A 26394-nucleotide genomic window follows, 5' to 3' on the forward strand; every position below is an offset into this window, starting at 1 on the left:
TCAGTAAAGTAAGATGTTTTCTACATCATCCTTATACTTTGTGAGTAGATCGTATGTTCGTTTATAAGCTATACTTTGTACCTTTTCTACGTCATCTTTATACTTTGTGAGAAGATCGTATGTTCGTTTATAAGCTATACTTTGTACCTTTTCTACATCATCCTTATACTTTGTGAGTAGATTGTATGTTCGTTCATAAGCTATACTTTGTACCTTTTCTACATCATCCTTATACTTTGTGAGTAGATCGTATTTTCGTTTATAAGCTATACTTTGTACCTTTTCTACGTCATCCTTATACTTTGTGAGTAGATTGTATGTTCGTTTATAAGCTATACTTTGTACCTTTTCTACATCATCTTTATACTTTGTGAGTAGATCGTATGTTCGTTTATAAGCTATACTTTGTACCTTTTCTACATCATCCTTATACTTTGTGAGTAGATCGTATGTTCGTTTATAAGCTATACTTTGTACCTTTTCTACATCATCTTTATACTTTGTGAGTAGATCGTATGTTCGTTTATAAGAGGTCTTGACTATCTCCCTGACTTCCTGATCTATCATCTGAGCTGTTTGTTCACTGTAAGGTTTATCAAACGACATCTGTCCTCTCTCCTCAGGCATCTCAAAAGATAACTGACCGATTTCTTTAGACATTCCAAAAGTGACTACCTATAAAATATAAATGACCAATTTCTTTAGACATACCAAAAGTGACTACCTATAAAATATAAATGACCGATTTCTTTAGACATACCAAAAGTGACTACCTATAAAATATAAATGACCGATTTCTTTAGACATTCCAAAAGTGACTACCTATAAAATATAAATGACCGATTTCTTTAGACATTCCAAAAGTGACTACCTATAAAAGATAAATGACCGATTTCTTTATTCATTCCAAAAGTGTCTACCTATAAAAGATAACTGACTGATTTCTTTATTCATTCCAAAATAGACTACCTATTATTACAGTTTATCATTTATATACTTTGTGGGCTCTATTTAAAATGATAACTGGAGCTATTAATTACAATAAACTATAATATACTAGAAAATATCATGTGAATTTAAATCAAGGTAGAGAGGTTAGACACGGTCACTTATATCAAGGTAGACAGGTTAGACACGGTCACTTAAATCAAGTTAGACAGGTTAGACACGGTCACTTAAATCAAGGTAGAGAGGTTAGACACAGTCACTTAAATCAAGGTAGACAGGTTAGACACGGTCACTTAAATCAAGGTAGAGAGGTTAGACACGGTCACTTAAATCAAGGTAGAGAGGTTAGACACGGTCACTTAAATCAAGGTAGAGAGGTTAGACACGGTCACTTAAATCAAGGTAGACAGGTTAGACACGGTCACTTAAATCAAGGAAGAGAGGTTAGACACGGTCACTTCATAAATTAGAAATAGATAATACAGAACATATAATTAGAATAAATAGGTAATGTGTCACCGGAGACACAGATGATCCCCAAGTTTAATATCATATAAATGGGTAATGTGTCACCGGAGACACAGATGATCCCCCAGTTTAATATCATATAAATGGGTAATGTGTCACCGGAGACACAGATGAAACCAATATGGCCGCCATGACACATGGTTATTTTTGCACATGTGAACAAATATTTAGAACTGACAAAAGTCAGATTTCTCTTGTCAAAAGGGATTTATATTTATATTGCAATAAATTATTCCGAAGGAGGTACATTCAGTTTAGATTATATTTCTCATTCTATGAGCATTTTGAGTTTAATCAAAATTCTCCCAACTGCAACGTACTTCCCTTGTCAACTGAGTCTTGTATAATTTATACATAGATTCAAACCATTTGAAGTAAAAAGGCATGTAATTCACATGTCAAAGGAAACCAATGAATAAAAACAACAATTTAATAAGAAAAAGATCCTTTTTATTTATTAAAAACAAAATCTTCTTGTCTGCAAGATTGCAAATTCGTAACTTCCGGGTCCATTTCCTGTCAGAAAAAACATTGAAAATATCCGATTGTACATGGTTTTTAACAAAAATACCCGAATATTCTTATCCGATTTGCCGATATATTCTTATATCCGATATTCGATTACACGATAAAATTAACATTAAACATAAAGGGAATGGTTTGGTGTTTTGAAATAATACTACAATAGCCGATATATTCGTTTAGCCGATATCCGATTAGGTGGAGTCTACTGTATCAAGAAGGATCTTCTTGATACGAATATAACATACTAATGGAGGGATATGAAAACTTCAGATTGGTTACTGTTTGACACCCACTTAAAATCAATTTAAAGTGCTAAAGGATGGAAACATACCTTCAGAGTGGTCAAAATAATCAATGGGGTACTATTGACATTAATGTTATTAGTATCAAAGCGCCATTAAACAGTATAATTTGTACCTGTGAGTAGGCATTCTGTGTAACTTTTCTCAGATCATCTTGTGCACCAGTTGTTATTCTGCCAAAAAATATGTCCTCCGAAGCTCTCCCTCCCAAAGTCATACACATTCTGTCTAATAACTGGAATAAAGATAAAAACAATGGAAATTGTAGCTCTCCACCCCAAAGCCATACACATTCTGTCTAATAAGTGGATTATAGATAAATACAATGAGAATTGCTTTATATTGTATACTGTATATTATCATAATGGTGATATCATAGATGAATTAACTGGATTTAAACCTCTTTCATTTGTATACCTATACTGTAAATCAGGGATCTCCGCGGATGAAAATTTAACAATGGAAGTATTGCTAATATTAACCTATAGTTTAAGTTTTATAAACATCTAGCAAGAATTCTATTGGTGAGAGGACTAACAAGACCATTTTTTATAAATTAAATATTTCTAAGGGGCGTAACTTTGCTTAAAAAAGTTGATCGACCACCATTTAAGAACTTGTCAGAGATATTGGTGATACTAGACCTATAGTGTAAGTTTTATAAAATCGGACAAGAATTGTATCTGTAAGAGCACTAATAAGACCAGACTGATGGATAGACAGACACCCAGTATTTCCATGTCCCCTGCATCGTGTTACACAGGACAAAACGTAAAAGTTATTTACCTGTTCTGTTGTGTATAAAAACTGTTCTTTAGGTAGATACTGTGCATATCCTAGACCTTTACCTCTGGGTATGATGGACACCTTCAATAAACAACAATCTTATTATAATCCTAACCATATAAGGATATCAAATTTTCATAAACTAAAACTCATTCTATATAAGGATATGAATCAAAGTTTTCTGAAATAATGCAAAAAATAAATTTTAACTAAAACCATTGTAGTGACTGCAGCACTCTATGTTTGGTATTATTGGTTATTTTGTTGTTTTTTGTGCTGTGCTGATAAGTCAATCCATTTCCAACCTGATTTTTACTGTTCTTTGTAATGTTTTGCTTTTACTTTATTGTTTCAGTTTTGGTGAGGTTTAGGCACTAACAACATGTTTAACTTGTCCATATTCTGTATGCGTGCCTGTCTGATCAGTAGTTGTATGGTTGTCTTTTGTTGCTGTCCATTGTATCTTATTTTCATTTAGGTTTTGCCATAAATCAATTAATTGTTTTTTTAACTTTCAAATTTTGTCATGTTCTTTTATAGCTGTATATACAGTATAGTTTTTGATAATTGTTGTAGTCTGTACAGTGACCTATTATATTAGTCCACATCATTTAGAGCCTGTTGGATAGTTGTCATATTGGCAATCATACCATATCTTAGTTTGTACTAAAGAGATATTTTTTTTTTAATTTTGTCATCTTTACCCTTCATTTTCAAAACTTCTGTTGATTTATTTTTCCTCGCATTCAGAAGCAGGTAAGCATGTTTTAAGAATCACATAGACACATCAAACCAGGCAACCATTGACACCTGACTTCTTACCTTTAGTAGAGGGTCAGCATGTTTTAAGAATCACATAGACACATCAAATCAGGCAACTATTGACACCTGACTTCTTACCTTTAGTAGAGGGTCAGCATGTTTTAAGAATCACATAGACACATCAAACCAGGCAACCATTTACACCTGACTTCTTACCTTTAGTAGAGGGTCAGCATGTTTTAAGAATCACATAGACACATCAAATCAGGCAACTATTGACACCTGACTTCTTACCTTTAGTAGGGGGTCAGCATGTTCTAAGAATCACATAGACACATCAAACCAGGCAACCATTTACACCTGACTTCTTACCTTTAGTAGGGGGTCAGCATGTTCTAAGAATCACATAGACACATCAAATCAGGCAACCATTGACACCTGACTTCTTACCTTTAGTAGGGGGTCAGCATGTTCTAAGAATCACATAGACACATCAAATCAGGCAACCATTGACACCTGACTTCTTACCTTTAGTAGAGGGTCAGCATGTTCTAAGAATCACATAGACACATCAAATCAGGCAACCATTGACACCTGACTTCTTACCTTTAGTAGAGGGTCAGCATGTTCTAAGAATCACATAGACACATCAAATCAGGCAACCATTGACACCTGACTTCTTACCTTTAGTAGAGGGTCAGCATGTTCTAAGAATCACATAGACACATCAAATCAGGCAACCATTGACACCTGACTTCTTACCTTTAGTAGAGGGTCAGCATGTTCTAAGAATCACATAGACACATTAAATCAGGCAACCATTGACACCTGACTTCTTATCTTTAGTAGAGGGTCAGCATGTTCTAAGTATCACATAGACACATTAAATCAGGCAACCATTGACACCTGACTTCTTACATTTAGTAGAGGGTCAGCATGTTCTAAGAATCACATAGACACATCAAATCAGGCAACCACTGACACCTGACTTCTTACCTTTAGTAGAGGGTCAGCATGTTCTAAGAATCACATAGACACATTAAATCAGGCAACCACTGACACCTGACTTCTTACCTTTAGTAGAGGGTCAGCATGTTCTAAGTATCACATAGACACATCAAATCAGGCAACCACTGACACCTGACTTCTTACCTTTAGTAGAGGGTCAGCATGTTCTAAGAATCACATAGACACATCAAATCAGGCAACCACTGACACCTGACTTCTTACCTTTAGTAGAGGGTCAGCATGTTCTAAGAATCACATAGACACATTAAATCAGGCAACCATTGACACCTGACTTCTTACCTTTAGTAGAGGGTCAGCATGTTCTAAGAATCACATAGACACATCAAATCAGGCAACCACTCACACCTGACTTCTTACCTTTAGTAGAGGGTCAGCATGTTCTAAGTACCATCCAGCCACTGCATGACCAGCTTCATGGTAGGCTACTGTTTTCTTTTCTTCAGGTTGTAAAACCTGTGTTTTTTTCTCCAAACCTGTAATACAGAAATATTTTATAAATAAATCTCAAATGAAAAGATCTGTACAAGTCTGAATTTGGCACAAGTGTAACATTTAATTATGCATGCTTTTGAAAACAAAATTCTTCCATGTATCTGTTTTCTATTTAAAATATTTACTTGAAGAAATAAAGTGGATTATGCTTAAAAACTAATCAAGCATTTAAGTTTTTCCAGGTTTTTTTCCCCAATTTATATCGCTGTTAAGAGTTCTTTCCAAATGAGTAAAGCACAAATGAAAATGGGCTGAAGTTCCATACATGAAATTATGCACTGTCAGTTAACGAACTATCTATGTACAAACTAATGTCAATTCATGAAATCCATATCATAAGTATGAAGTTATCATTTTCATGAACACAATCATGATTGTCTTTGATTGTACAACGATAACCTTGATTGCCTTTAGTTTAAAAATCTAAAGAGATTACAAACAGAATTGAAAAGGTTCAGCAGACTCAACTCTTTTGGTAGCCCTGCCTACAACATCTCTTTCCATAGCTTTCTGTATGATAAGATTTTTCTGACTTATCAAAAGTCAGAAAATTTATCTGCATCATCTATCTACTTGCTATGTCTCTTTCTAAAATTTATCATAAAGCATTTTGTGTTAAAACATTCTTATCTGCATTACATGTCTAAACATTTATTTGCATGATTTGTTTTTTATTTAGTATTTCAAGTCTGAATGTTTGTATTAAAGAGTTCTACTTCATGTGATTTCCATATCTAAAAGTTTGTGTATAAATAGAGACCTTCTTCATAACAAGTCTGAATATTTACCTGCTACAACTCTTTCTATAGCTTGCTCAAAATGTTTCTGTATGATTGTGGTCTGTAGATCTCTGGCTGCTATTAATGCTGCTTCATTACAAACATTGGCAATATCAGCTCCTAAATAGAATAAATCGTTGGTTTTAAATAAGAAAATACAATTAACTTTAATACATTAGTGCTAATTCTTCTCACTTGTTGCCTTTGTAAACTGCTGGTTTTTTTGTATTAATACATGGCCACAATACTTTTTGTATTAATACATGGCCACAATACTTTTTGTATTAATACATGGCCACAATACTTTTTGTATTAATACATGGCCACAATACTTTTTGTATTAATACATGGCCACAATACTTTTTGTATAAATACATGGCCATAATACTTTTTGTATTAATATATGGCCACAATACATTTTGTATTAATACATGGCCACAATACTTTTCATTATTGACTTTTAAATCACCAGTTATCTAAACTTAAATTAAAGATATTAGAAATAGTTGTTATGTAAAATGTATGTTGTCCTATCAAAATTCTAATGGACTAATAATTGACATTTATGTATAGAAAAGTATTCCAATCACAGTGACAACAAAAACCCTTTATAAATTAGGTTAACAAATTTTATTTTAACCCTCCAGCAGTTATAATGAAATTGATGCAATCCTCTCATTTATGAAGCAAATTTTGGCGTTCCAAAGGTCTGCTATACGGCATTATCAACACATGTTTACTATAACAGAACCTTTTTAATTTCATGAAATAATCATTGAGAACAAGAGTTAGTATGACTGCGTTGTCCTTTTCGGACCATCTTCTCTGCCGAGTTTGTTTTTGTTACTCAATTAATATTAGTTTTCTGTGCTATGAAGTTAACCTTTTTTTGTCTTTTTGTCACTAATGTTGAATAATTTGTGTTGGGTTTGGTTGCCCTTTGGTATTTTCTTGGTTCCGTTTATGATAGAAAATTAAACTATCTTTCTCCCTCTTAATTAATGTTTATGAACTAATTGTCATTTGTAGTTCATCATGTTCATGTCGCACTAATTTGAGCTTTACTCTTGTCAATAAGCTGAACTAAATGAACTTTCTTAATGCCGACGAAAAGAAATTAAGATGCAGTATAAAGTAAAATAACAAAAATACTGAACTCCGAGGAAAATTTAAACGGAAAGTCCCTAATCAAATGACAAAATCAAATAACAAACACATCAAACGAATGGATAACTTGTTAAATCTATGGTGGTTGACTGTCACATTGACCATTACAGATATCATATTACAGACTTACCAGAGAATCCTGGAGTTAAGGCAGCCATCTTCCTAGACAGATCATATTACAGACTTACCAGAGAATCCTGGAGTTAAGGCAGCCATCTTCCTAGACAGATCATATTACAGACTTACTAGAGAATCCTGGAGTTAAGGCAGCCATCTTCCTAGACAGATCATATTAAAGACTTACAAGAAAATCCTGGAGTTAAGACAGCCATCTTCCTAGACAGATCATATTACAGACTTACTAGAGAATCCTGGATTTAAGGCAGCCATCTTCCTAGACAGATCATATTACAGACTTACCAGAGAATCCTGGAGTTAAGGCAGCCATCTTCCTAGACAGATCATATTACAGACTTATTAGAGAATACTGGATTTAAGGCAGCCATCTTCCTAGACAGATCATATTACAGACTTATTAGAGAATCCTGGATTTAAGGCAGCCATCTTCCTAGACAGATCATATTACAGACTTACTAGAGAATCCTGGATTTAAGGCAGCCATCTTCCTAGACAGATCATATTACAGACTTACTAGAGAATCCTGGAGTTAAGGCAGCCATCTTCCTAGACAGATCATATTACAGACTTACCAGAAAATCCTGGAATTCAGGCAGCCATCTTCAGACTTACCAGAAAATCCTGGAGTTAAGGCAGCCATCTTCCTTGACAGATCATTTTTATCCAGAGTGGTTTTTAAATTAGATAAGTGAACTTTAAATATTGATGCTCTGTAAAAATAAATTTGTAAAATATTAAAAACAAGGGTCAAAACTCAAAATCCGATCAACTAAAAAGAAAAAAACATAATATATTTATGTCAATTCAGCATTTTTTATACATTTATATACAACCTTAACCCTTTCACCGATTGCTGCCCAGACAGAAGCTACTCTGAGACGATGGCTTCCCTGGCTACTATTACTCAAGTGGGAGATTTTCATAATAAATGTCAATAAAAACTTGTTTGTAGTTATTTGTGTATTTATTTCATTCACTAACACCATGTTCACAGTTTTATTCATGTTTTAATAATTTTTTCTTCTAAAAATATTCAAATTTTCAAATTTTCGGCATTTTCAAGATGAAATTCTCAAAATTCTGCTCTTTGACTCCAAATCGTAATTTTTTAACCCAAAACGGCAAAATTTTGAAAATTTTTATGAGGCTGTACAAATTCCTCACACTGAACGATGTCCATTCCAAGTGTTTTGTACTAAAAACGACATTTTATGTAAAAAAATTATATTAGTTTGGCTTCAATTCTTCCATATTCTTTCAAAAAAAATGTTCCCTCATTTCAAATTCTTGTAAATTCCCTCTGATTTTGACACGGTTTACAACAAACGGAACCGCCATGTTTACACTTTTATCCGGGTATTCATCAAAGAAAGATAACTCATGTTTGCACTGTTTTAAGCGGGAAACATAAAAGAGGTATTCCGATCCCGGTAAAACGGGACTCATCGTCAGCTGTCTGAAGCGTGAATCCCGGTAAACCGGGACTCATCGGCGAAAGGGTTAAGGAGGCTCGAGGGTACAAAAAATTCAGCAAATAATTTTTATTCATTGCAAATTTTATTTATTACATTTTTAGATGTTACTTAATGATATGGTACAAAAATCAACAAACAAAATCAATTCGTTTTGGCCCCAGATGACTTTTTAAATGTTTAGATCATTGAAAAAGCTTCAAATTATCTCCCTTAGGTGAAAAAATGCCTTTTTTTTGCATTAAAATTATCTTTTTTAACTCATCAGTGACCTATATTTTTTTTAATTTTATTCAAATAAGCTGTACTTATAACTAAACTATTGTAAAATTTAAGTGATCTCTGTAATTTAGTTCTGTTTCATTTCAATATTACCTTTTTTTCTCCTATTAGTGCAACAGAAAAAATATTACCTAGTAAACAAAAATCCATGCTTTTTTATGAAGGCAGATTGTGAGCTTAAATGAACAGTGACCTCATATTTTTATTTTATTTTTATATTAGGTATAGGATAAAGTTTATTTATAGAAAAAATAGCGAAATCCTATATTAGAAATAAAAATGGATTTATACCTGTGAGCCCCCTAAGTCTTGTATTAGTTCATCTTGTTTCTATGTATATATGTTTGCTATTCACTTACATTTACAGAAATGGAAAAAGAACTGCCTTTCACATTAATTAATCTACTGATATATTAACAGAATATCAAAATAAAACAGAAAGAAACTAGATGTGTCAAAGCAACACGAATGGCCCCGTCCCAAAAAGTAAATTGCAATTTGAATAACACATGTGGACACAAACATGATGGTAGTCTCACATACCAAAACTTAAACTTGACCTGTAACTCATCATGGTTAACTCACATACCAAAAATGAGCCCAATATCTGAAGGCATTGAGAAAAAAAGTCTGTATAGCTGTGATATTCAACAATTTATCAAAGTCCAAAGTCCATAATTTCCGAAAAAATTAGCGGAGTGGAACAAAACTTAAACTTGATCTGTAACTCATCATGGTTAACTCACATACCAAAAATCAGCCCAATATCTGAAGGCATTTAGAAAAAAAGTCTGTATAACTGTGATTTTCAACAATTTATGAAAGTCCAAAGCCCGTAATTTGACAAAATTAGCGGAGCGCAACGCAACTTAAACTTGATCTGTAACTCACATACCAAAAATTAGCTCAATATCTGAAGGCGTTTAGAAAAGCATCATTATAATGGTTTGTTGCGGAATGATGGAATGAATGAATTTCAGAATTACGGAATTTTTCGGAAAATCGGACAAGGGTTAAACTATTTGGCACCGACAACTTCCTTGCGGGGCCATAAAAATATGTGTTAATAGGACACCATAGCTCATCTCTCGATCTTATTTCCATGTTTTTTGAGGTGCCAAATCTTTCCAGGATCCTAATTAGGCATATGTCTTTCAAAATTTCACATCATAATGAATTAATGTGTCTCACTTAATTCTGTGTATACAACCCTGCAATTGTCTACTTACTTCCCTTTGATATCTGGGGATGGAACATAAATCTATCAAATCTACCAGAATGAATTAAAGCTAAATATAATATATCTACTTACCTCCCTTTGATATCTGGGGATGGAACATAAATCTGTCTGTCAAATCTACCAGGACGCAATAAAGCTGGATCTAATATATCTACTCTGTTTGTGGCTGCTAATATCACAACATTGGCTTGTGTGTTGAACCCTGAAATGTAAAAGTTATGTATTAATAAATATCCTAAAATAAGCATAAAGATAACTCTTTCTGATGCATTTATTTGTAAGATCATAAATCTCTTAAAAAAATATCAAATCAGAAATAATGTGATCTGTACCTATATTGTGATGTGTGATGCTCACTCACTTACTGCCACTAATATCTTTAGTCCACTGCTAGCAAAGCTGGACCACATGCATGGTCAATATAAGCATATCATCACTAGTAAAATAAAGTATCAGATTACAGGCACCAGATCTCTCACAGGTCTATCAAGACTGCATATCTTATAACTGCTACTGACTCAATAGTCCTTCTCATTTGTAGTACTCAAGAAATGTGATGTAGAAATTTTCTGGCTGACTCAAGTCAACATATTAAAAAATTCAAAGTACAAACTGTATCAGCAAACAGGAATAAGGTGGGGGACAATTTCTAGAAGTATTTTACATCTTATCTCTGTAAAGCTGGTGACTAAAGGTAAAGTAAGTTTTGTTCAGTAGTATCAATGACTTCTACCTTAACTTCTCACTACAGTACACATAAAATATCGGTACCATCTTCTATTAAACAACTGATGAGTTAAGCCTTTTTCAACTGATTTTTATATTTTATAGTTCTTTCTTATGTTGTACTGTTATACTACTGTCCCAGGTTAGGGGGAGGGTTGCAATCCCGCTAACATGTTTAACCCTACCACATTATTTATGTATCTGCCTGTCCCAAGTCAGGAGCCTGTAATTCAGTGGTTGTTATTTGTTTATGTGTTACATATTTGTTTTTTTGTTCATTTTTTTATATAAATAAGGCCATTATTATATAGTTTTCTCGTTTGAATGGTTTTACATTGTCATATCGGGGCCTTTTATAGCTGACTATGCAGTATGGGCTTTGCTCATTGTTGAAGGCCGTACGGTGACCTATAGTTGTTTTAAAATGTCTGTGACATTTTGGTCTCTTGTGAACAGTTGTCTCATTGGCAATCATACCACATCTTCTTTTTTATATGATATAATTGTAGTTTTTGTTGTTGTTACATTGATTCAAATCTGTGTACCAGTACAGTTAGCATACCTTCCATTTCTACTAATAACTGATTCACATACCATCCATTTCTACTAATAACTGATTCACATACCATCCATTTCTACTAATAACTGATTCACATACCATCCATTTCTACTTATAACTAATTTAACATACCATTCACTTCTATTAATAACTGATTTAACATACCATTCACTTCTATTAATAACTGATTTAACATACCATAAACTTTTACTAATAACTGATTTAACATACCATTCATCTCTACTAATAACTGATTTAGTGTACCCCTACAGTTTACATACAATTCATTTCTACTAATAACTAATTTAGTGTACCCCTACGGTTAACCTACCATCCATTTCTACTAATAACTGATTTAGTGTACTCCTAAGGTTAACCTACCATCCATTTCTACTAATAACTGATTTAGTGTACCCCTACGGTTAACCTACCATCCATTTCTACTAATAACTAATTTAGTGTACCCCTACGGTTAACCTATAATCCATTTCTACTAATAACTGATTTAGTGTACCCCTACGGTTAACCTACCATCCATTTCTACTAATAACTGATTTAACATACCATCCATTTCTACTAATAACTGATTTAACCATGTTAACAGTGGTCTCACTAGCCCAAAATAGAAGGGCGCCGCGCCCTGGGTGCCTTCATCCGCGCCCTTCTGCCCTGACGTCTATTTCCAAAATTATCTTGTGCCGTTTTGGTAAAATTTTGTTTCATCGATTTCTGATCTCCAAGTTAATTACATATATGACACCTGTGTGATTGCCCCCAGGTTAATCATGTCATTACAATCAATTACAATGATAAAGACTTCAAAGGTGTTAATAACTAGGTAATTTAATTAGGACAATGTATCTTTTTGTCATACTTTTGATGAATGTGTCAGCGGGTCGGCATTTTTTGATCTCCAAGTCACAATGGAAGAGCGTATATAAATGAAGACTTTCATGACTTTAGAATTGAATTTAAGTCATCAAAATAAAACTATGCCTTTACAGAAATGCCTTCCATCTCAACTTGTTAGCGACAAGCACAGTTTTTAATTAACCCAAACGTGGTGGAAATTGATTTTGGAGTATACTTCCCCTGTTTTAGCTTATTACAAATTTGTGCTCTAAAAATATTATCTAGTATCAAAAAAAGCAATAAATTACCAATTGAATATATAATAACATAATAATGTTACCTTAAATATATTAACTGTCTTTGAACATATTAAAAAATATATATTGCAATTTCTACTTGATAATTATACTTTTAGCAATCCATGTTCTAAACATTGTTAAATTAGTAATGCTCTCTGTTTCAGATCATATGATGTATTCAAAGCTATAATTCCTATATAGATAAAAAAAAAAAAAAAAAAAACACAAAAAAAAAACACACATATTCTTTGATAATGGGTAGAGTGAAGTTGAACTGTAAAAACATAATATGTTGATGAAGATGTACTATATCAATCATAACTACACAAACAATGAAATAAAGACTATAGTTGAAAAGCATCTTTATGTAAAAAAAACCAACATATACAGTAAAAAAAAAAGAGATTCGTTAACTCGTGATACACACAGAAACGTAGACAAAAAAATGAGCAGTGCCTTTTCTTATCATAAAAAGTGCCCTGCCCTCCACTGGCACCCTGCCCCTTTTGATTTCTAGCTAGAATACTGATACCATCCATTTCTTCTTATAACTGATTTAACATACCATCCATTTCTACTAATAACTGATTTAACCATGTTAACATACCATCCATTTCTTCTTATAACTGATTTAACATACCATCCATTTCTACTAATAACTGATTTAACCATGTTAACATACCATCCATTTCTTCTTATAACTGATTTAACATACCATCCATTTCTACTAATAACTGATTTAACATACTATCCATTTCTACTAATAACTGATTTAACATACCATCCATTTCTACTAATAACTGATTTAATGTATTTTCTTGTTCACTGTGACCACCAAAACTTTTTCCTCCTCTTTTTCGACCGACAGCATCTATTTCATCTATAAACAATATACATGGAGAATTTTTCCTTGCCATAGCAAACATATCCCTGACCTACAATAAAAACAAAACATAAGCTGAATGGCCCAATGGTCACGGTAGTTAATACAGTAGGAAATGCAGACTTTTAAATTTCTGTATTATGAAATTGTTAGAAATAGCATTGTAAATAAATAAAATTTAACTGTCGAGAGTGGATAAATTTTGTGTTGTAAGATTTGATGGTGGTTTTTCTAATGACTTTTAAACATTATGCAGACAAACTCAATCCTTCTTTTAAAAGTGATCTGTTTAAAAGATATTCTTTCTATGTGAGGTCATCAGACATGGTTGCCTTTTTACATGACGTCACAATAGGAAATTCATAGGAAAGCAAGAAAAAGTGATGCCATAATTTAATTTTGACCCATGAAAACATAGATCAAACAAACCACATGTTGATCAAATAAAAATTATCAATAGGTGAAGAAAAGGAGAAATATGAAGAATTTCATCAAGTAACATTTTTCAAAATATCCTAAGCTTGTCTTGTTCTACATGCTTACCCTAGAAGGACCAACGCCCACAAACATTTCCAGGAATTCTGAGCCTGACACTGTAATGAAAGGTACACCAGCTTCCCCAGCTGTAGCTTTAGCCAGCAGGGTTTTACCAGTTCCTGGGGGACCAGTTAAGATGGCTCCTTTAGGGATCTTAGCTCCTAATTCTAGATACTGGTTAGGGTTCTTAAGAAAGTTGACAAACTCCATTATTTCTATTTTAGCTTCTTCACAGCCAGCTACATCCCTGTAAAATCAAATAGAATTAATAGCTTGTAACATCATTGTAAAATCAAGGTGAAATAAATTGATGTTTTAAAAATTAATAGCTTGTAACATCATTGTAAAATCAAGGTGAAATAAATCAGTTTAAAATTCTTCACTGTCAGCTCTGCCATTGTTACATCATTACAACCTTGATTATAACAGACAGATATCTTTCTTAAGGAAGTACACCACTAATTAATGGTCCCATTGCTTTCTATGTTAAATTCCTTCGTTTCAAGCAGGCACACCTCTTTTGTTTTAAGTTCAAATAAAGTGGCAAACATTGCATTTCAAAGTAACACTTTATGGTGTCTTGTACTGAAAAAATTAACATACCTTTAATGGCATATAAGAAAGAACTGGTTCCCGGAACTTCGGATGTACCAAAACAGGTACTTCAGATTTGACAAACAGACAAAATGTACCCTCTTTTTAAAATTTGGTGCAGTTTTTTTAATATTCAAAATCAAAAGTCCAAAAGTGTTCTACAGTGATCACCAGTCCTTCAGCTTTCATTTGATGCCAAAAATACCTAAATATTCTACATATTTCTAAAGTTACACTCATGCGTAGGAACTATTTTGTATTAAATATGTACTTCTTTCTGGTATGTGCTTTCTTGCCGGGCCCGAATTAGTGTTGTTACACCCTAAGTTTTACATCATAATTCGGTTGCAGTCTTATTGTGAAACACCCTGAAGTTTGCCTTTCATTCATAGACAAGAAAGATATCTTTTTTTCGCAGAAAGATTTCTTATAAAACTTACGCGAAAGTAACCCCAATATTTTTCTCAATGACTTTAGCTGTAGATTTTGCAAATCCAAACATTCCACCTGGACCACCACCTTTCTGCATATTCTATAAATAAAGAAATAATCAAATATTCTGTTGAAAAAAATGGGCCAAATATTCTATAGACACAATATTCTTCTTGTGAAAATGGGGTATATATTCAGTAAGATCAGAGAGACCATCTAGGCCTTGCTTGACAATTTGTAAGTCTTGTCCTCTGATATCATTTGCTTATGTAGTTAAGAAGTTGTGGTTTTTTCCTGTACATCATATCTAATTTTCATTAATTGCTTTGTACATAAATTAGGCTGCTAGTTTTTATGTTAGCTTTGCTTAACAATTGTCATGTCCAGGTCTTTCTTGCTTACAATGTGGTGTGGGTTTTGCTCATTGTTAAAGGCAGAATATAGTGTTCTCCCCAGGCCTTTTTAGCGTCGCGGTACCACAACGCTATATTTTTTCCTGTGACGCTAAATAATAATTTCCGCGAGGCTATAATTATTTTCAGGATGTTATTTTTCTCGTTTCTATATTGCAAAGCTATGTCCTAAATTTTGAACTTTCATCTAATTACCGCTTATGATCATAAAAATATATATCACCTTTAGTTGTTATCCCTCAAGTCTGACAATAGAAGCAATTTAGAGTGATTAAATAGGTGTTAATTGCCCTTTGAGTGATAACTATTTGGATACGAATACCCCAAGCTGTCAATTGTGACATGATTAATACCACATGGTCTGCAAATTTCGACAAGGAGAAAATGTAATCAGAATATCATTAAAAAAATCGAAATATATATGTTTGCAAAATGAAAAATCGAAGAAACAAACATTTTTTCTTTTTTAAAAAGAGGTTGAGTTGTATCTTTTTATGACTTTCAAAATATTAGTATTACTTTCTTTCTCATCCTATTACTTTTTGTAAATCGAGAGTGATAATTTTTGATTTTGATCTAAATAAGTTTTGAACTTTCTTTAGAAAGTGATCATAATTGGCTTTAGTTTTGCATTAAAAACGCTTTTTTCATTCCCAATCGCTTGTCAAACATTGTTTATTTCGTATTTTTCATTGCTTTCAGCGGCCATTGATTATTTTAGTGTAAACTACTGATCGGAACCAGACCAGATATGACAAAAATTCGCATTTTACGATAATAACTACATATGCACAAATGGCACAGTAGACAGAAAACAATGATATCTAAAGAGAAAACCAAGTATTAACAGATTATTTGTTAGATAGATACATGTGTATATATATCATTTTGATAAAAAGAAACAGCTGGGACTATTTAATTGAGTACCATGAACCAATATATTTCATAGACATGATTAAGAAAAAGTTTTTTAATTTAAATTTTATTGCTTCATGATACTTTCTCTTCCCTTTTTTTTATAAGAACCATTGGGTTTTTTTCGAACATATTTAGTGCAATTGTATTTATACAGGTTGCACTATAATAGACCATTAATTCATTTAGCTGGGTAGGTAGGGTAACTGGAACCACACATATATCTTTATTTGGCCCAAGAGGAAAAAAAAAAAATTTTGGAACTGCAAATGAATATAGAAAACATAAACTGAAAAAACTGTTATCATGGTTATAGTTTAATTGTATTCTCAGTTATGAATTTAACAATATAGACACAAAGAATAGGGTGGAATAAAACATTTTATTCATCAAATAAGGGCCTATAGCATACAAACAATATAATACGTTTTGTAATAAACAATAACGTATATAACATAAAGGAAATAGAGCATTGCTCCGACGCGACAAATTACATTGAAAACAAGAGGCTCTCAAGAGCCTGAATCGCTCACCTTAATTCTTTTGGTTAAATCTCTCATCAATGATTATTTTGGCTTTTCAATTTATTTAAATGTTTTTTGGATCGTCCTATTTTCTTCAAAAGCCAAAAAAAATAATCATTTTCTCCTATGTTCTATTTTAGCCATAGGAGCTATGTTTCTTGACATACAAGGAAATAAAATATAAAATTTATACTAGATACTCTGAAACTCATTTAGCCTAAGTTTGGCTGAAATTGATACAGCAGTTTCAAAGGAGAAGATTTTTTTAAAGTAAGTCAACATGATGAACAAATTGTGAAAAAAAGTCTTTATTAAATGGCAATAACTCCTTAAGGGGTCAATTGACAATTTTGGTCAAATTGACTTAATTGAAGATCTTACTTTGCTGAACATTGCTGTTTACAGTTTATTTCTATCTATAATTATATTCAAGATAATAAACAAAAACAGCAAAATTTCCTTAAAATTATCAATTCAGGGGCAGCAACCCAACAACAGGTTGTCTGATTCATCTGAAAATTTCAGGGCAGATAGATCTTGACCTGATAAACAATGTTACCCCATGTCAGATTTGCTCTAAATGCTTTGGTTTTTGAGTTATTAGCCAAAAACTGCATTTGACCCCTATGTTTTATTTTTAGCAATGGCGACCATGTTTGTTGATAGATCATAACTTTGGATACAATTTACAAACTAGATACCCTAAGGAACATTCAGTTAAAGTTTGGAAGTATTTGGCCCAGTGGTTTCAGAGGAGAAGATTTTTGTAAAAGATTACTAAGATTTACGAAAAATGGTTAAAAATTGACTATAAAGGGCAATAACTCCTAAAGGGGTCAACTGACCATTTCTGTCATGTTGACTTATTTGTAAATCTTACTTTGCTGAACATTATTCCTGTTTACAGTTTATCTCTATCTATAATAATATTCAAGATAATAACCAAAAACAGCAAAATTTCCTTAAAATTACCAATTCAGGGGCAGCAACCCAACAACAGGTTGTCTGATTCATCTGAAAATTTCAGGGCAGATAGATCTTGACCTGATAAACAATATTACCCCATGTCAGATTTGCTCTAAATGCTTTGGTTTTTGAGTTATAAGCCAAAAACTGCATTTGACCCCTATGTTCTATTTTTAGCAATGGCGACCATGTTTGTTGATAAATCAAAACTTCGGATACAATTTATAAATTAGATACCCTAAGGAACATTCAGTTAAAGTTTGAAAGTATTTGGCCAAGTAGTTTCAGAGGAGAAGATTCTTGAAATAGTTTACGACGACAGACGACGGACGCCAAGTGATGGCATAAGCTCACTTGTCCCTTCGGGACAGGTGAGCTAAAAATACAATTAATTTTTTACGCCATATGTGATGCTATCCCAAATTTCTGGGGAGAACACTGCAGAATTGTAACATAAGTATTTTACGTAATGTGCACAACTTAGTAAGAATGCTTCCAAACAACATTTATCATTCTACTATAAAACAAAATTTATAAGTGAAGCAATTTTTTATTTTACCTTCAAAATGCCTCTGGTCATGTAAATCAAAATTGCAATTGGTAAAACTGTGGTCAAAAGAATATTTAGTACTGTTCCTCTGAAAAAGCAATAAGTAAAATCAGAAAATTAAATGGCATTCTTTAGTAATGTAGTTTAACATCAATCTTCTCTCCCCCCTAGCTGAGAAAAGGCAGTAATCAATCTTTACCCAACTTATATCTCTGACTACAATTAGCAACCATGTTCATAATATTTTGCTCGTATAGATTTTTTTTTACTTGTATAGAACTTATATTTTACTTATTCAAATTACAGTCAATTGTTTTATATCATGTATAATGGATTATGGTAGATATCCTAGCGTAAGTTTAATGATTTATGACTGGTTGAAATAGCTATATTGTGACAAGAAAATAATAACAGCCAGAAAATTAATCTTATAATTTGTGTTTAGCAACCCCATGTTTTCTTTAAGCATTTCATACATGAGCAATTTCAAAATTCTATTATGTCTTTTTTTTCTTTTTGTCACATTTGTTCCCTTGTAATTTTTACAATTTTTGTTCAGAGCCTGAATGTGTTATTAAATATATATATATAGGCTGATATAAACAACATTTTATCAAAGAATAATTGTCTTGCTATCTGTTGTCAATATGTCCATTATTTCTAAATGATGTTTTCCTGAAATTTAGAAACAGATAAAACAGTGTTTGTATAAAACATATTATAAACTACAACACTTACTTGCTTGGTTCATTTTTATATATAACATTAACAAAATTAGCTGGCTCTACATTATTCTCTATCTGTGTTGCTTCCAAATTTCTCTCAAATGAATCAATACTTCCAATACTGAACCATAAAACAGACTGTAAAATAACATACAATTATTAGTCAGGAAAATTAAACTATGATAACTGTTTGATTAATGGTTTAAAATCTTAAATGAAATTTAACACCTACCTCAAAATTTTTTCATTATAATGAGATATTATCTGAATTTGAAGCATACAAGTAACATAGTCATGGTAATAATCATTAGCTTCAGAGTTTTCATTTGTTCTGTGAAAGGTCACACCATGTTTTTCCATGACATTAACAAGCTATTATCATTGATATTTCAAGGAATTTAATTTCCAAGCTTAACTACAAAATTTTCTATGTTTATACTTTAAAAAAGAAATAAAAGCTATGTATTTGCTTTTTAATCTCAATTATTTTAGAATTACTGGATCCTATGCAAGAGTGTGAAGATTAGGAAAGTAGTTCCTGCAGCATAGCTTATTGAAGCGTAGGCAATAGTAAAATATTTTAGCTGACCAATTTGATTGAAGTATTTGTAGATATATATATCCTATAAGAAATGATAAGAATAATTATCCTATATTTACCCCAGGGTCCACCTGTGATCCAGGTAGTAACTTGATCTTTACCCACTCCTTATCATGGACCTCTAACTTTTCTACCTGTAAATACAATGTTGTGATATTGATAACATGCAATAAAGACTTGACATAATGAAAACTGTATCAGTCTTAAAACTTATGCTTTTAGCTGGGTTTTTTACATCTAAAACTAAAGCTTACATGATAAAATTTAGAGGAATATTTTTGACAATTTCGTTTTCTATCATGAAGGAGCTAAAAATTTTGGTGAGTTCGGGTCATATCCTTATTTCTTATGGATTTTGTATTTAAAATATAACTTATTTCAATATGCCTTGGTCTTTTTGTAATTTTTTAATGATTTCATTTGATTAAATTTGTACGATTCATCTTCAGTTCTTATGAACTTGTGCAGTGTGTAACTTTGTTTTGAGTACATCATAACTGAAATTTTATAAGTTATCATTGAAACAAAATTTGGACTCGATCTGTAACTTGTCATGATAAAATAATATACCAAATATCAAATCAACATCTTGAAGCACAAAGAAAAAAAGTGTGGAAAACTTATTTGCAGAACTGACAGATGAACAGACAGACAGAGTTGCAAATCTAAAGTCCCCTTCTACTTGGTGGGTTGGGGAATAATTAAGGATACTGCCACACTTTGATGAGATTGTAGCTAAGAAACTTTCTCTTGTTTCAAAAACCCTAGATAATCAATAACTCTACATCTGGTATGTTAATATAACCTCAATTTAATACATACCATGCCTCTATATAAATAATTGTTTATAAATTCTTTCCATGTTATTTCTCTGTAGCGGGAGGAGTTCAGAAAAGATCCAATCATCAACAGACCTACTCCAAGACCTATCAAATAATACATATTCTGATCCGGTGTCCTAGGTCTTCTACAATACACAAGACAGGTAATAAACTGATAAGTCATGCTTCAATTAACAACAGATATACTTTTAGACCTATTAAATAATACATATTCTGATCCGGTGTCCTAGGTCTTCTACAATACACAAGACAGGTAATTAACTGATAAGTCATGCTTCAATTAACAACAGATATACTTTTAGACCTATTAGATAATACATATTCTGATCCGGTGTCCTAGGTCTTCTACAATACACAAGACAGGTAATAAACTGATAAGTCATGCTTCAATTAACAACAGATATACTTTTAGACCTATTAAATAATACATATTCTAATCATGTGTCCTAGGTTTTACTTAAGATCAAACTTGGCTTTGTATTCTAGAAATGGAAATTGGTTGTTTTGAGGCTTCATACTCCAAGATCAAAACGGATACCTGTACTTACTTTGGATCAAATTTGGCTTTGAATTCTAGAAATGGAAATGGGTTGTTAGATGTCTTTTTACTGGAGGATCTTAAAGAACGCTGAGGTAAAGGAGGATCTAAAAAGAAAAAAGAAAATAATCAAATTCTTTTAACAGTGTTCTACTTACACATGACTTAACCATTTTAACTATATCAATGATACAGTTTTCTTCTCTTTAAAGGGTTTAATTTTCAAGGTGTTCTTGTGTGTATGTTTTTCAACCCAACTCTATTCTTTTGTTTATGTTTTGTTCAATATATATGTATAGCAGTCCTTGATCTTCTGATTCTCTCTGTGTACATGATTATGTTTTTATTTGTGTTTTGGTCCTTATTGTTAATTTTCCTTTTCTTAGACAGGGACATTCCTCTGGCACCATCTTATGGTGTTTATATATATATATCCCAATGTGTTTGTTATGCCAGTCCAGTGTCTGTAGTGACTTATTTTATTTCAATTTACAAAATCTATGAACAACTGATAAATAAGTCAAGGATTTCGTTATCACAAATAACTTTAAACTTTAACTAAATTATTTCATGCATATAAACATTTGGTTTGTAAGTTAAGCTGTACCTGAAAAAAATACTGAAAAATCACAAATTTTGTGATGTAGCTAAAATCCTTGATAATTGGGATGAGGTATATAGAGTTAGCAAAAACAATAAATATTTTCATTTCAAATTTTGATAGCATTATACTTTTTTTATTTAATGGCATCAGTAAATCTCTCAATGTTTCCCCCATTTGTTAAACAATAGCAATGCATGATAAAATTTCAGAATTTTCAGTATAGAATGATTTAAATACTACCTTTATTTTCAACCTTTGTTTCTTTTCTTGGTGGAGCCTTTGATTTGCCCTCTTTGAAATACTTTTCAAATCCTTTTGGTACATCTTTGTTCCAGAGTTGAAATTCTTCCAATAAACCTCTGAAACCTTTTGAACGTGATATTTTTGTGAACAAACTAATGCTGCGTCTTAACTGTAATACATAAGAAAGAAATATTCTATACTATTAACTGACAAGTTTACATACACAATAATGATTTTTATGCATTAAGTTACATGCACTTACTTATACATGATGTGTGAAAGTCTACATTTAAAAATATTGCAAATCACACATAAATTGTAAGTACATGTATATAAACATAACAACAGTGCACACACTGAAGTATCTCCCCTGCTTTAAAGGTGTTTATGGACAAAATAATTACCAGATTACTGTCGACATACTTGGGTAGGACTGCTACAAATAATTTTGACAACAAAGGTAGGGGAAATCTAACCAGGTGACATTTTTCAAAAATGCGAGTTAAGGACCTGTGAGTATACAGCCGGTAGGTCTTTTCACCAACGAACACCACTGCACACCGCCAAAAAACACCATCCAACACATTAAAATACCATCTAACACACCTAAATATATTGTTTTCATCTTCATCGACGAGGATGAATATGTTTATACATCTATATACACAAATTGATAACAAAAGAACCTATAGAACATGTAGAACAGTTAATTGGAAGACAGATTTATATACATGTAAGTTTTTCCAAACTTATTTCCGAATCCAATATTTGAACTTCATGTAACATTGTATTGTAATATTTTATTCTTGTAATTTTTCATTAATAAATACAGTAGATTCCACTTAATTGCATACCGCTTAATAGCATAATTTCGGTTAATTGCATAATTTTGTCCTGCACAAAACCATTTCCCATTCATCTTATGTTAAATTGTCCGGTTATACATTTATGTATGCATAGCTCTACAAGTGGCCTTTTGGTTTATTGCATAGAAGATAATCGCCCTCTAAATATGCTAGTTAAAACTGACAATATTTTTGACCGGAAACTGCAATTTGGTGAGTATATTTTTCTTGAAAGCATCCCTATTTTCGTTATTATTTCATATTTACTTTTGTGTTATTTAAAGGGGCACTAGCTGCCAAATTCATGTTCACCGAGTTTTACTAAGCATATTGTCATACCTGTCAACTGACCCATATTCTGCGGGTGTGACCCGAGATTTTCACGATTCTGAGGGATCACCCGGGACATCCACCGGGTTATTGACTAACCCGGGAATTCCGAAAATGACCCGTTTTCACCTGGATTTCTAAGCCTTGAGATTGATTTAATAAGTGATTTTCCTTTGAAATACCGACAAATGCGTAATTCTTCCATGAACAGGAAGTTCAGCTAGCTGTGTAAACGGTCAAACTAAGTGACCCATTAAGTGCATGGCTTCACTTGATAGCTTTGGTGCCAAACACACTGTTAATTAACATCAATTACATTGTACCTTAGCTTTAGGTCGTAAATAAATTTCACTGTTGTTTACAACCATTTTTCAACTCGAGTTACTTCCCCTTTTTTGTCACCATTCAAAATTGTTCCTTATGTTTACGTTTTTTTGTGGTAAAAAAAAGTTTAAATCTATAGCAAATAGAATTCAAATACATATTGAAATATAATTTTTCATTATTTTCATACTTTTTATACAATTATCAAAAAAGAAATTGAAAATTATTTTATTGATCTATACTTCTTTTAACTGTTTAACTTTATTTTACTATACTCTAATTTCAATCCAACCTATTCATCTGATGTTTGTAAGGCTAAATAGCCAATTTCTTACTAATACTTCAACTGTAGAATTTTTTTTTGTGTTAATAAGTGAGGCTGGAAGATCACTAGCTAGTGTAACACAAATGTATCAAAAGCTTTTTAAAGTGCAATGGAAAAATACTTAATAAAATTTTAAATTACTTAACCAAGGCCACGTTTTTTTTAATTTGTTCATGTTGTTGGTTTACAGATCCGCCAACCCAATTTTGGTGATTTTCAGAATAAAAATCAAATTGAACTTTTCATGCTTTTTTATTCCCGCCGACCCTAACAAATGCATTATCCCTGAAAAATAATTGAAATGTTCTTTCTTCAAGAAATGAAATGCATTAATCACTAACAAAATTGATAACACTTTCTGTGATGAAAAAATAAAACTTCCAGTTTACGTTTCTAAAAATAGACAAATCAATTATAACTGACCTATATTACGCAAATAATTTTGCGAAACGAAACCTGTGTTTAAAACCAATTACACAATAAGTTTGTTTCCCTTATTTGTCATCAGTCCGTAAGATGCATCATCTCATAGAAATAGACTTGTCCAAATGTGGACAGGTGGACTACATCAAGTTAAAGTACTGAATATTAACAAATCATTTGGAATTTTCTTGTTTCATAGATAATAAAAATATATCGGCCATTTGGATAAAAAACGGGGAATGCATGACAACAGATTATCCCAATATTCTCGTTTTTCCAGTGGACGAGTCTATTACGTTTTTTGACACGTGTGTTGAAACTTATTTTTCTAAGACGTTTTTACATTTTTTTCTTTATCAGTTTTCGTGCTTGAAGATCATTATTCTCCAATTTTTCAGGAATTGATTAAGAGCTACGAGAATCTGTTTTTCTTGTTTGTGAAATAACGATTTAATTTCGTCTTTGTCCATGCACCCCCCCCCCTCCTTAACGGAAAATTATTAGACAATGTCATGCAATGTTTATGACAGCTGAGCAATAATATTTCATCGCACTTAAATTTAATAAATGATGATAAAACAGCATTTTAAACAAACATATTGTTAGAAAGGTGAAATGTATATTTACTTTGCATATTTTCTGTCTTGAAAGATATTTTTTTCCCTTTTTTTCCCCAACCGACCAACCCGACTTTTTTATGGGGAAAATCCGTAAACCAACAAATTAAAAAAACATGGCCCAAGTGAACATGTTTTGGAAACTGATTTAAATTATAAGAAAAATGTCCCCTCAATACTGAAATTCAGCTCAAAAAGTTTGTACGCATTATGACCTGAGATTTCATTCTTCAATGCAGGTCATAACCTGCATTTTCATGACCTGCATTTTCACCATCACAGGTTGACAGGTATGTATTGATGTTCATTAGTTTTTTCTACATTGGCTTAGTAGAGGTTTAGGGCTCAAAAACATGTTTAACCCTGCCGCATTTTGGCGCCTGTCCCAAGTAAGGAGTGTCTGGCTTTTGTTAGTCTTGTATGATTTTTAATTTTAGTTTCTTGTGTATAATTCGGAATTTAGTATGACGTCCATTATCACTGAACTAGTAAGATATTTGTTCAGGGGCCAGCTGAATGACTCCCCGGGGTGCGGAAGTTTCTCCCTGCATTAAAGACTCATTGGTGGCCTTCTGCTGTTGTCTGCTCTATGGTCAGGTTGTTGTCTCTTTGACACATTCCCCATTTCCATTATCAATTTTTTTATTTTGTTTTTATCACATGAATGAGGTGGCAACTTGTTTCAATACAGAACTGTCGGAAGGAGGAAAATTGTGCTAGGACAACTTCTTACCTGTATCACGGTGTCTATAATTAATTATACAGCGTTATTTCATGACAGAGGATTGACCACTAGCTTTAGAAATTTGAGGAACGTTTACGTTATTTTCAACTTCAAGCTTTCAAGAAAGACAAAAAATATTTACGATTTATCATTTTGGGCTGATCTCCTGTTCAGAAAGAAATTCCTTTATCGACCTATTCATAAATTAATTTCAGTCTGCCGGCTGATGACACTTTTGCAAGTTATTAAGTTCATGACTTGGGACAAAATATATTGCATGTTGATATAACATATTGTATAATTCGTTGTGTATACTTTACCTGATAAACTGAACATCCTCTGGATAAAGTACTTTGTAAGAGTCTTTCTCCTCTTTTAGCGAGCACCATATATCTATGAGCCATAATTTTTTGTTATTATAAAACCCTTATAAAACACTGACTTCTATTCGCATTACGAAACATTTAACTTTTACGAAACTATTAGATAATGGAATATTTCTTAAATTTTTTTTTCTTTAGACAAGACTTATCAAAAATTTTGAATCAAAAAC

At 32.3% G+C, this 26394-nt stretch overlaps 1 protein-coding gene across 1 annotated transcript; it reads right to left on the reverse strand.

Moving 5' to 3' along the window:
- On the reverse strand, window positions 1-26317 carry LOC143084100 (mitochondrial inner membrane m-AAA protease component AFG3L2-like). Its single transcript, XM_076260507.1, has 17 exons — window positions 26162-26317; window positions 22251-22422; window positions 21417-21513; window positions 20849-20993; window positions 20086-20160; window positions 19439-19563; window positions 18710-18788; window positions 15341-15432; window positions 14313-14553; window positions 13668-13821; window positions 10523-10652; window positions 8069-8166; window positions 6161-6271; window positions 5238-5353; window positions 3090-3170; window positions 2419-2538; window positions 1-675 (listed from the first exon to the last, which is right to left on the reverse strand). The coding sequence occupies exons 1-17, from the start codon at window positions 26243-26245 to the stop codon at window positions 1-3; spliced, it is 2595 nt and encodes an 864-aa protein (XP_076116622.1). The 5' UTR covers window positions 26246-26317.
- Between the last annotated feature and the right edge of the window lie 77 nt (window positions 26318-26394).

Source organism: Mytilus galloprovincialis, chromosome 7, assembly GCF_965363235.1.
Source record: "Mytilus galloprovincialis chromosome 7, xbMytGall1.hap1.1, whole genome shotgun sequence".
Taxonomy (NCBI): Eukaryota; Metazoa; Mollusca; class Bivalvia; order Mytilida; family Mytilidae; genus Mytilus; species Mytilus galloprovincialis.

What these genes read in the sequence shown, in the direction of transcription:
- LOC143084100 (XM_076260507.1), bottom strand. Translation starts at nt 26,245, where the DNA reads ATGGCTCATAGATATATGGTGCTCGCTAAAAGAGGAGAAAGACTCTTA. An exon ending in AAAGCCAAATTTGATCCAAA is followed by an intron (nt 20,994 to 21,416) that starts GTAAGTACAGGT and finishes TGTGTATTGTAG; the next exon opens with AAGACCTAGGACACCGGATC. An exon ending in ATTATTTATATAGAGGCATG is followed by an intron (nt 20,161 to 20,848) that starts GTATGTATTAAA and finishes TTGTATTTACAG; the next exon opens with GTAGAAAAGTTAGAGGTCCA.